This window comes from Phyllostomus hastatus, unplaced genomic scaffold, assembly GCF_019186645.2.
Source record: "Phyllostomus hastatus isolate PE091 unplaced genomic scaffold, TTU_PhHast_1.1 phas_scaffold_755, whole genome shotgun sequence".
Lineage (NCBI taxonomy): Eukaryota > Metazoa > Chordata > Mammalia > Chiroptera > Phyllostomidae > Phyllostomus > Phyllostomus hastatus.
This window is the reverse complement of record NW_025334039.1, coordinates 8033267-8046365: the sequence shown is the minus strand read 5'-3', so window position 1 is coordinate 8046365 and position 13099 is coordinate 8033267. Positions and strand designations below refer to the sequence as shown.

The 13099-nt window shown below is 41.4% G+C and overlaps 1 protein-coding gene across 6 annotated transcripts in view; it reads right to left on the bottom strand.

The window, feature by feature from the left end:
* ANKS1B (ankyrin repeat and sterile alpha motif domain containing 1B) overlaps nucleotides 1–8940 on the bottom strand; it is an 830913-nt gene extending 821973 nt beyond the window's left edge. For all 6 annotated transcript variants that reach the window (XM_045826440.1, XM_045826441.1, XM_045826442.1 and 3 more), the window contains exon 1: nucleotides 8777–8940. In XM_045826440.1, the coding sequence (XP_045682396.1) occupies nucleotides 8777–8910 (134 nt within the window). In that variant the 5' untranslated portion in view covers nucleotides 8911–8940. The remainder of the gene's footprint in view (nucleotides 1–8776) is intronic.
* Nucleotides 8941–13099: the final 4159 nt, after the last annotated feature.

Here is a 13099-nt window from a genome sequence, read left to right as displayed (position 1 = left end):
AGATTCTTGATCATAACTTAAAGTCTGGAGAACTCCCCATATAATATACTTACTGTCCTGGTTCATTTGGGCCAATAATGATTTTTATAAGACCTGTGCAGGTGTACCATATTTTATAACACACTTGGTAAATTTCCTGACATAATGTTTTTGTGACATTTAAAAACTCATAGTGGGAATATCATATAACAACAAAAACCTCCTTGCTGAAATCCTTGTCTCTATCAAATTCTGCAAACTCAACGTCCTCAGTGAATGACAGTTACTGTCTCAGTGCTTTTATAACTCTTCTTTTGCATCATCATCATCTTACTAGAAATCTTGAGAAGGCACTTCACTGGCAATTATGATAAAGACTTTCAGCTAAACAGCAAAAATTATATAAAGGCTTTCCGTCTTTCAGTCATTCTAGAGGCCTACTTCATACCCACAACAATACACATGAAAGCTCATAAAATAATTTAAGTGCAGACCAGCCTATCAAATTATCATCATCTGTCCTCCACAACACAAGGAGAAATAGTGTCCACAAGAACTGCCACATAAATATCCAAACTTTGGTCATAATCTTCATGTTACCTAGGATTCCTAATTGCCCAACACAAGGGTACAGGCATGGCTGACTTGGAGAGATTTATCACCATCATCATCATCATCATCATCATCATCACCATCATGATCTTCATCACCATTAGAGAATGAGAGCATTATGTCACTCTCCTCTTCCACTTCCTCTTCCGCTCTCTTTTCCTCTTCTCCTTCCTTTCTCTTCCTGGACAATTCAGTTCCTAAATCCATGAAGTAGGGCAAAGAAAAGTAGGCAATCACACTAGAGGAAAGAGCGAAATACCAGAGCCCAAACCAGCAGGGGAGAGTGTCCGTCCTGGGGGCAGCAGAGCGTGAGGTGTCCCTCAGCTCTACGGCAAGAGCTCCACAGCTTAACTATTTTAGCCTCAAGTTTTGTTTCCTCTTTAAATGAAAATATGAAAGGAGCTTCCTCTTCCTCAATGCATTTACTAGGAAATCACGTCTCAGCATGAATTAACTGTCAGCTACCACAAGTAGTTTTTGGTGGAGGTGTAAAGCTGGAAAGAAATGATACCGAGTCCATGCAGTTACAAGGTAACACTGACGGAGGCAGGAAACTGGAGATGATGAAAGCAAACTCTGGAAACTCAGTGTTGAAGGTTCAATATTAGTCCTTCCTAATCTGCTCCTCAGCACACAGCCCATTCCAGCTCTACACCTCACACAGAACGGGCCTCCCCGTAGGAGAAGGAGTCAGGGGGAACTTGTAATAATTAGAATGAAGAAGAGGCTTTCTCTCTAGAAAGAGATCTGGGCAGGAAGAGTCGAAGGGAACGTGGGATGGGGAACAGAAACATCAAGCAGGCAGAAAGAAATGAGGCTGGCCATTTGTGCCCACATCCGTCACCCAAGATTTGATAGAGTTTGATCAAAGAGCAGTGACAAGTCTAGGCCGACTGTTTCAGCTCACTTAACTAGGAGTAATTAACCACTTTAAATAAAGCTGCTCTCACAGCACAGTGGAACCCAAAAACTCCGCAGCACAATCGAATCAAAGTTCGATTTTCAGACAGAGTCAGAGATTCATGAAGACACCCTGTTAAATAAATCACCCGATTCCCACCCTCACCCAGGCTTAACACAAATGTGGAGATGCCCTGCTGTCCTGCTGATGCGGGAGAAGAAAACTGGACTCTGAGAAGATTCCTACACCTGTGCTACACAAGGAAAGTCACAGGCTTATCATCTGGCATTGTACCTCTGCCTGCCACGGGGGTTACATGATCACATCATCACATACATAAGACAGGACTGGAACACAGATGACTCTTCTGTGTAAATGCCTGCTTTTTCAGATATAAAATATTCTTGTATGTCAACATATGATGAACTAAAACCCATCATATTTTAATCAACTAAAATGACGCTGCAATACATTCAAAATGGAAACCAAAGGCAGAGTGCAATGTATTAAATGTTAAATATCTTCAGGTTCTGTAGGTTGAAATTAGTCTTTTCTGATCCTTGATTTGAATTATGGTCAGCTTCCATTTCTAGTTAAATACTTAGGAAGAATGTTTTATAACAGGCTCCTTGAAAGAATTTCCCCAAATTATTTCAAATGCATAATTAACGTATTTCAGTAAACAACAGAACTAATCAAACTGTTTACCGTCACCTGAGAGGTTAACTTGCTAAAGTCAGTAGCCTGGCTGCTGAATATTGCAAGCTTCTGCATTAATGTCAGTGGAGGCCTGCTCCACCCTTCCATCCGCTGTAAGAAACCACTGAGACACACGAGGCAGTGGGCAATGTACGAATGCACAAGATGCATAGTAGTCACCGGCTGGCTGTCCTAATTCCCTGCTACACACCAGCCTCACTGTTTTGAAGATGGAGCTGAAAACTCTGCTTAGTAGAGAAAGAGGTCAGCACCAAAATTCCCTCTCCTCCCTCCTCACGCCCCGCCATGCAGCTGGCACAGTTCTCTGGCAGACACAGCTCCCCGAACATAATGGTGCAATCACCACTTCAAACATCATTACTATCTAAAATAGATAACCCACTTGCAAGTTGACTATTTTTATAGATACAACATTTTCATGCAGTTGAACTGCTCTATTTGTGATTTATTCCACTTAACCAATGCAGTTTCCCTAGAAGTATCTTATATCTGAGTCCCAATAACTACAATTGTCCAAACAGTTATGAAAATTACAATGCTTCCAAGTTGTCTCTTATCTCCTTGTGCCCATCAACAGAAAACTTCATGAGCTGAATGCTGAATCTGAAAAAAAATGTATAAGCTATCTGGTTTATTGATCTACTTTTTCACATAGGAGTCTTGAGAACTCCATTCTTTACATTCAACAAGAATTTACTAAACACTCTTTATATAGTGCTTAGCATTTTGAGGCATTAAGAAAATCAGGGAAATCTTTTTATTGCTTTATTAAAATACAAATAACTCTTAATCTAGACACACTAAAAAAGAAATAATTTAATACACACTTTAAATGGGAATTATTTTTATTTGGCTTAACAGGCAGTTGTGCCATAGGAAGGGACTTGAAAAGGTTTTGCAGCTACCTCATGAAAGTTCCGTTAAATAGAATGAAATTTCCCATATATTGTAGATGAAGAAAAAGGAGGAGGCAACTCAGCTTCAGCACTCTGATGAGCCCAGATTTCTACAAGGACCAAAGGGAGCAGTGAGGAGTATAATGGAAAACAAACACAGAAAAAGCAGTATATACTTGTCCTGGAAAAATGCTAATGTCCCTTTCAGCTAAGTCTGAAAAAGAGAAGGGAAGTATAAACGTTCACTGCTATGACAGCTACTGTAACCTTGAGCTCTGACAGAGTAACAGTGAAAAACCATGGATGGTTTTAGACCACAAGAGTATTTCCTCTGACATTGAACGATGCCAAGAATCTGATTCTTCCCAACTTCTATATTGCTTCTATCTTCCCTACTGAGAATCATTTTCAAGCCAGACAGGATAAACAATGTTAGGAGATTTCTGAAGCTCCAAACAGACAGATCCTAAGAGATACTTAGGTACTTCAGATGAGTATAAGTATTCAAATCCAGAAAAATTAGATGCATCAATATTAGGCATCATCAATGGTTCACTCCCAGAAACAAGCTATAACAAAGTAGCCTGATTTGGGTGGAAATTGTAGACTTACTACAAAAGGGGCAGATTAAAGGGATGCCATAAACAGAATATAGAGTGAATGCAGAAAGGCAGTGGATAAAATGCCCCATAATACTCTCATAGGTATATTGGGAAAAAGTAGCTGACAGTTCTATCAAGTGGCTTCAATATTGGTAGAAATACCATACATAAAGATTGCTACTTTTAAATCTATGGTAAGCTGGAGAGAGGTTCTTTAGACAGATATCATGGTGTGTTGAATTCCAGCTATAGAAAACATGCCTAGTAAATCTACAGATGACGCAGAGGAGAGAAGCGGATATGCTGGAAGACAGACGTGAGAGTCACAAAGTTCTAGACAGATGACAAATACAGGCTAAAACAAGTAAGATTAAATGTAATAGGAATAATTTAAACCCAAGCAACACATTTATGAGTATCAGACAGGGGAACCATGGCTCCACAAATCACTGAAAAAAAAAAGTACCTGGAAGTTTTGAACATCATATCAATGTGAACCAATGCCATTATACAGCGTAGAAAAAACTGACTTGAATCAAGGTAGGTCTTAGATCAGTAATAATAAAGTGATAACTTCATTGCACCATGTTTTAAATAGCTGCTATTTTATTTTAATTTACATAATTTATGTCCATTGTAGAATACTGGGAAATGTACATAAACAAGAAGAAAATAACAGTTACCCACAATTCTACCACTCAAAGATGAATACAATTTATATTTAGGTGTTTATCATTCCAGACTTCTTAATGCACACTATAAATGTTCACACACTTATTTTCTCTCAAACAATAATAGGACCATACTACAAAGACTATTTTATAACCGGTTTATTTTGTTTGTTTTTGTTTTTTTATTCAACAGTACATCAAGTCCAAGTATATTCTACACTGGTTCAATGACAGCGAGTGCATTTTGTTCATTTCTGCTCACTACACTTTAAGAGAGTCATTGCAAAATTTGATAGTATACAAAGAAGGAAAAATAGACTAGTGAAGAATATGAAAGTCAAAGTTCATCTAATCTGTAATGCCACATAACAAAAGTTTGATGGAAATAATGGTACTTCCATGAAAAAAAATATAGGAGACGTATAATGAAAACAATATAGCTAAATGCATGCACCTGAAGAACTGTCCTGGCAGATGAATTAAATTACTTTATACTGACCCATGTCGCCAAACTAACACCAATGTCTGGAAATTAAAGGGAGGTGGATTTCAATTCAATAAAAAGGACTTTTTAAATAGTTAGAGCTGTCAAAAATGGAATGCGTCTAGTCATTGGAGGGCTTAACAGGGATGGAGCAATTAACAGGTAAAGGATGTTAGAGGTAATTCCTCTAGGTGAGATGTTGAATTAAAAGCTCCCATTCTATTTGAAGATTCTGTGATTCTAATGAAAAACTTACTACAGAAATTTACTCCCAGTCCACTATGAAGCAAATCCATAGTCATTAAGGTCTTAAGAAACAGAGCCCAGTGCTTTACATATTCATGACCGATTATAGTATAACACTAATGGTGAACACCAATGTGCTGAATGCTTTGTATTCATTGCTTACCACCTCATTTAATACAACTACCCTGTATGACGGGTGCTATTATTACTATTCCCATTTTATAGAAAAGAACAGTAAGACTTAGAGAGATTTTTATATTTATTCAAGGTCATTCTTACTTGTGCTGAGATGTGCAGTACCACCCAAGCACTCCTGAGTGCCCACCACATAGCACCTGCTCACTTAGTAGGTGATATGTAATCAAAGGCATGTTCACAAAACTTCCCCACTAGTGATCCCTGAAAGGGCAGTCATAAGATTTTTTCAATTGGAAAAGAATTAAGGATTTTTAAATTAAATTATTCATAGCAAGACGAAATGTTCAGATTAGACTTTCTCAACCTTATACCTTAAACTTTTGAGAATAAAACATTCAATGAATAAGACATAAGATGTGGTAAAGTTAACGTGAATCATATAACTTCACATGTTCGCCAGTACTCATCATGTGACCTTGGGCAAGTTCTTCATCTTCCTGTCTTTTTGGTTCTTCGTCTGTGAAATGAGGACCAACCTACTTAAGGTTCACACAGAATTTTTTTTAAGATTTTACTTATTTATTTTAGAAAGAGGGGAAGGAAGAGAGAAAGAGAGGAAGAGAAACATCGATGTGAGATGTGGGAGAGAAACATCAATCAGTTGCCTCTCACATGCCCCCATCCCAGGACCTGGCCTCATCCCAGGACCTGGCCCCCAACACAGCTACACACCCTGACTGGGAATTGAACCCGTAATCTTTTGGTTCACAGACCACACCAGGCAGGGCTTTGTTGTATGCAGAGAACTGAATGAGATGATACATGTAAGCATTTAGTACAGGATCTAACACTATTATTATTACTCAACACAAGTAATAAATGGGGGAAGGGGTATGGGAGAGACAAAACTTTCCACAACTGATTTAAAAATATTGTAAAATGTTGAGGTGTTATTATATTTGAGGGGGAAGGGTCACATTATCAGTAAATAAATTTCTGATGACAATCACTTATGAAATAAAGTGAGAACTAAATAAAATGTGCCTTCTCTTAGGAATTTCATTTTATGCAAATGATAATCCAAACAACACAATTTCAACTCCCATTTTCTTCAAAGACACTGCTGTAGTTGTTTATTCAGTATGAGGTATGTAAATGCAAACTTTAAGGTTACTGGTTTTGACTTTGGCTTTTTACAACTTTGTTCACACTACTCTAATAAACACATGCTTTCAGTTTCATTGTTTTCTATGTGCACTCTTCTTGTAGAGCTACTGCTGCTACCTCTGATAAAACCAGCGAGAGAAAACCTCCCATTCAAGAAGTACACTGTGGGGCATGATTTTGATATTTAATGTTTACTAACATTAAACAGTTGATATTTTAGTCTTAGTATTTGATAACTATTTTTTAAATGGCACAACTGAGGAAGTATTTAATAGATATTTGTCTATCACAACAAAAAGTTTTTAAAAAATACTATATAGCTCAATGAAATTAACTGTTCCCAAATAATTCTTTAATGTTATTCCAAGAGAATTGATTATTTTTAGAAACCTCTTTTAACAAAAGGGCTTCTGGTCATAATCATTTTTATGACACATGATATGCTGGCAAATATTCATTTTACCTTCAACTGAAAACTGTAACCAAGCCCTGGCTGGCGTAGCTCAGTGGATTGAGCGCAGGCTGCGAACCAAGGCGTCGCAGGTTCGATTACCAGTCAGGGTACATGCCTGGGTTGCAGGCCATGAACCCCAGCAGCTGTACACTGATGTTTCTTTCTTTCTCTCTCCCTTCCCTCTCTAAAAAAATAAATAAATAAAATCTTTTTAAAAAAACTGTAACCAGATAAACTGTTTTTGTATAAATTACCTGTGACTAAGGGCAATTACTGGAGCTATAATCTGAAATATCTACACCTGTCTACTTGTATAGGGAAGTGAAAATTATTTAACAAGGAAGTACACCAAGAGTCATCACTTTTAAGACCTATTGAAAAAAGTCCCATAAATATTCATTGTTCTCAAGTCAACTGTCATTTCAATAAACTATCACTGTCACAAGTATAGATGATCACAGATGGAGCCTTTTTAAATCCCAGCAACTATTTTCCAACTAAATTCATTTCACTGTAATACAAATATTTTAATGAACCCTATTAGCCAGGACTGTAATTAATTGCATTGTCTGACCACTACAACATGAGAACTGTGTCAAGAATATAATGTCATCATCCAAAAGTTTGTATTAAGCACTTGTTAAGAGTAGCACAGAACAGCTTTCTAACACCATCAAAATCACTTGGGCTTTTATTTTTTTTTATTTTATTTGTTAATTTGAGAGAGGGGAGAGAGGAAGGGATAAAGAGAGAAAGAGAGAAGAAAACATCAATTTGTTCTTCCACTCATTGGTTGCTTCTTATATGTGCCCTGATCCGGGATCCAACCAGCAACCTTGGTCTATCAGGGCATGCCAATCAACTGAGCTACCTGGCCAGGGCCTCACCTGAGCTTTTACATTTTTTTTTACAAGTATAGCTGAGTTGCCTAAGAGATGTTTTAGGGCAAAGATATGAATAATCCCTCCAAAAATATCCAGGATAATTGGGAAAGCCATGATTTTAGAAACTAAAGAAATTTCCTTGAATTTTATCTAGTGAATATTCTTCAGGATTCCTCCCTCCCGCCTGATTTCATTTGTCCATCAATTCAACTTTAAGGTAATAGTTTTTGAAATATGCAAACCAACCCTGCTATTTCTAACGTACTGTTTGTCGAAAAGACCTTGACATTTTTTACAAATGTCATCTTAGAGTCTCCCAGCAGTATTAGTCTCACCTGCAACAGATTCCCATTAAAAGGCCTCTACCATCTTCCAAATACAGTATCCCAATCCTGACCTGGCATCGTTTATCCTGAGACATAAAATAAGTTTTCACTCAGCTATGTCCAGGTAACTGAAAGTGCTGCTGGGCTGCCTCATCAAGTTTTATGCACACCCTGTACCAATGCCATCTCATCAGAAGACTCACTTTCTTCATTTTGTGGGATCATAACCTACAGCAGAGCAAATGTCTTCTGCAAGAGAAGGTAGCGGCAACCAAAGGCAGTGGCTTTTGTGGGGTAATTGCATGCACGCAATAGCTTCTCTGCCAATTTCACTTAAATCGACACAAAAAAGGCTGGGTTCGAGGCTGAACATATATAATAAACACTGATGGAAAGCATGTGGAACACCGATTTTCTTCTAGCAACACCAGTACATGTCCAAGTTCTGCACCACAGCCCTGAGAAAAGTATCTATTGACGCACGGATGGAAGGCTATTTTAAAATTACTCCAAGAATTGGAGGCGTCCATCTGACTGAGAGGCTCAAGCCTTCTTTCCATACACACTGTCTGTTTTCCTGCCTAATTTAAGAATGAATCCCCGGCAGCCAGCAGGTGCAATTACCACGAGGAGCAGCAGGTACCCATCACAATGCATAAGGAGGCATGCAATCCCGGAGCAGGTGCCTGTCCTTACCTTAGCAGATTAGACAGGGGCAGGGGTCCGGATCCACCGCCCAGGATCCCTCCTTTCCTGCCAGACAGGAGTTTCTCCACCAGAGCCACATTGCCAGTGCGGGCAGCTTCCAGCAGCTCCTGGTCCTTCCCCATAGTCTCTCACCGATTCCCTCGGAGAGTCCTTTCCCCCTCCGGGTCCTTCTCCCCGCCCACCCTCACACCCCCCAAATCCAAGGCCCTCCCGCCCCACCCTAAAATAATGCGACTCGGGTGCTTTGGAGGAGCGGGCGTTGGATGGTGAGGACTGAGGAGGTCGCAGCAGGAGGAGGCGAAGAGCTTCCACGCCGGAGCGCAGTGCACGACCGCGACGGCGACGGCCCTCGCGCCCCAGCGCCCCAGCGCCCCAGCAGGGTCTCGCCTCGGCGTCAGCGCCGGGCCGGCCCCGCGGTGAGGCTGGGAAGAGAAGCGCGGCAGCTGCGGCTCCCGCGGCCGTGGCCCGTGCCGAGGCAGGGCGCTGCGGACGAGCCGCGGCGGGCGCGTGCCGAGGGCGGCGGCGGCGGCGCAGGGGCCGGGGCAGAGCGGGCGGGCGCCCGGGTCCGCCCGCGGCCGCTCGGAGGCCTGGCGCGCGGGGGGCGTGTGCGCGCGCGGGCAGGTGCGGCCGCGGAAGGTCCGAGTTGCGCTGGGGGGTGGGGAGGGAGGAGGCCGGGCCGGGATGGGGGCGGGGCCCCGGGACGGTGCGATCCTCGTTTTCGCGAGCGGGGACCCTCCCTCCTCCAGTCTCCTTGGGAGAGGTTTAACCGTGTGATGACTGGCGTTCTCCCGGCCGCAGCGCCTCCTCCTCAGCCCGATAGGCGCCACACCTCGGGTCAGTCGCCACGCTCGAGGAAAATCCTCCATGACGGGCGCGGGGAGGCCGGTGGTGCCGGGAAGCGGCCCTGGTGCCACCGCTTCGGTCCGCGTCCGGGCAACTTGACCCGCATTTCGCCCTAAGAAGACGGAGACCTGCCCTAGGCTAGAGAGAAGAGGATTGATTGTTTTATCCTAGTTGCCGTGGCGCTGAACAGTTTGCGGCTGTTCCAGTTTTTTCCAGGGTTTTGAGGGTCTGCTGACTTGTAAAAATACCAGGAAAAAAGGCTCTCGCTGAACACCGAGGACAGTCCAAGTGGGCTAGGACTAGAGACCCGCTGTGATTTGCAAATAGCACCACCAACTCACCGTGCATGGCTGGCTTGACCGTGTTACGCGCTCTCCTTGCCCGTGGCGGAGAACCTGCGATTCTTTCGAAACTTCCCGTGACACTTTGTGCTTTGCCTTGCCCTTGGGATACGCTTCATAAACGTACTGGGAGTAAAGGGACTTAAGAGGCACTCTCAGCAGCCCCGTGATCTGGATATTATTGCGCTATATCCACTTGGGGCATGAGGAAGTAGTGGCACAAAGAGTCATTTAAATTTCTCAGCTAGTGGTGACAACTGATCCCCAGAACTGATTCACGGCACAGCCCATGATCTTTCTAATATATCGTACTGCCCCCATGAAAAAAATAAAATGGAGAGACAGTAACGATCACGGTCATTTGATGAGCAGTTACTATGTGCCAGACACTATGCTAAGTGCTTTCCATTTGTTATGTCAACCCTCGTGACCATCCCCTGAGAACAGTACTGTCCTTATCCCTAGTTTACACAGGAGGAAACTGACTGACTGTTTGGAGAAAGTTAGCCAAGGCTCAAATCCAGGACTGCCTGCTATGGGCAGAGATCTTTAAATAAATAACTGGAGAAAACTTAAAAGACATTGAAAGCTAAGTAACAGCACAAGTATATTTTTAAAAAAACTCATGGAATTCAGTACTTTGAGATTTCGTCTGAAAGGTTCAAAGTATTAGGTAAATTACAATTACTCATGAGAGGTTTCCTAAAGGAAGTAGATTTTGAGCTACTGTGGTGGTTGTTTTATGTTTTACAACCTGTTGTAATGATAAGGTATTGGATGTGATCATGATATGACCCAAGGCATAATGGTCCACATAACCAGACAAGTTAGCCATGGAATTCATTTTGAAAATTCCATACAGAAACCTTACTTCCATTTTCCTAATGTTGCCACCTAAGCAAAACACACCTTTAATCATGACTGATTTAGTGATTGGGAGGCTCCTCAGTCATCTTATCAGAATCGCCTCCCGATGGGATAACCATTAGTAAGGACTTCCTCTAAGAATCAGTTCCACAGTTCTAGGAGCTCTAGTGGTATATGATACTCAAAGCCAATTTTCAACTCCAAACTCTTTGTGTTTAGTTCCATCATAGCTTCTTGTTGAAAAGGAGAAAGGCTCGGCTGCAGGGGAACAAACGTGCAAATTAAAATTAAAAATATGCCTGGGTGACGTGGCTCAGTTGGTTGGAGCATCATCCCATAACAAAGAGGTTACAGGTTGCAGGTTCAATCCCGGTCCAGGTGTGATCAATTTCTGTTTTTAATTACAAAAATAAAAATGGATTATCTCTTCTCCACATTTTGCTAATTGAATTTTTTAAATTTTATATCAAATTTTTATCATTCTTTTTTTTTAAGATTGTATTTTATTTTTTTAGAGCAGGGAAGGGAGAAAGAAAGAAAAGGAGAGAAACATCAATGTGTGGTTGCCTCTCACATGCCCCCTACTGGGGATCTGGCCTGCAACCCAGGCATGTGCCCTAGACTGGGAATCAAACCAGCAGCCCTTTGATTCGAAAGCCTGCACTCAACCACTGAGCCACACCAGCCAGGGCTAATTGAATATTTTTGTCAAAATCTATCTTTGCTATTCAGAATTTACAGTATTAATAATAGTTATAAGTTTATGTTATACTTGTATACCAGGAATGATACTAGATTCTTTTCCTCATTTTATATATACTGTACATATAATGTATGTATTAGCATTGTGTATATATTATATAGTGTTGTATTACACACATACACACACACCAGTTAGGATAAAATGAGACAAAGTGGAGAATACTGTACCATTTCTGGTACATAATAACATAATACACATTATATATGCATAATGCAAATTATATGTAACCATATGATATCTCCCCTATGAGGCAGATATAATTCCTGAAGAACTTCTGGATCCCTTATTCTAAATGCTGATATTCACACATCTAATTGTGTACACTTTTTGGCAAGTTGAGAATTATTGCTCCAATATACACATATTGCAAGTCACTGCTCTTGGGGTTGATTAATAAAAGAAGGTACAAGGGTCCTGGCTGGTATGTCTCAAGTTGGATGGAGCATCATCCCATGGACCAACAGGTGGTGGGTTCAATTCCTGTTCAGGGTACATACCCAGGTTGAATGTCTGATCCCCGGTCAGGGCACGTTTGAGAAGGCAGCCAGTCAATGTCTGTCTGTCTCTCTCTTTCCCCCTCTCCCTTCCTCTCTCTCTAAAAGCAATGAAAAAACAAGAAGAAGGTGCTAGGGGTTGAGACTAGAAAAGGGAGGTAAAACAAAAGACAAAACAAATATAGAAGTGTTTGCAGACCCACAGAATAACCTTTGGAGACATAAATTAAAGGAACAAGAATCTAAATCAATCTTAGAACTATATACAAAGTCAGCTTGACTTTTTCAGTGAGGAAGAGGAAAAGATGATTTTTTTACAGCATCAAGTTATCAACTGAGCTCAGAGAGGATAGCCCTGTGATGTAGGGAGTGGGTTTGGAAAATACCTACTTTCTTTGTCTCGAGCTCTGCAGTTACTCTGTGTAACTGGGGCTATGGCAGGCCGTGGGACAGAAGTGAACAGCTTCAGGTTAGAGAATATGAAGACACTATCTAAATAGAAGACCAAGATTTTGCCTGCTGCAGGTCATTTGTCTCCTCGTGCCTACTTGGCACAAACCGTGCCTGTCATCATCTTCCTGAGGAAACCCAGAAACCCAGCGTATCATGATGTTTGCAGTCTCTCTGAGTTTATGGCCCTAAGTGTTGCAGGCCATGGAATGCCAATCACCCATCTTCTCCAGGTTCTAACCAACTAAGAATAGACACAAGGAACCAAATGAGCATCTCCTTAGAGCATCATCTTTATTACTAGCTCAGGTAAATATCTAATATCCCACAAAATGCAGGTATCCTTACTAAAACTAGACTGAAAATGAGATGAGGGTCTGCCTTTCTGTAAATGTGCACCCTGAGACCTACCTATGGAGAAAGATAGATCTACAAATATATACCCAGCCAGACTCAGTGGGTCAGAGGACTGGAGAGAGCAATAGGTGTCCAGGTCCTGATCCAAGTATGCGCACCATCTTGGAGTGGGAAGTGGAAGAAAGCTCGCTGCCCT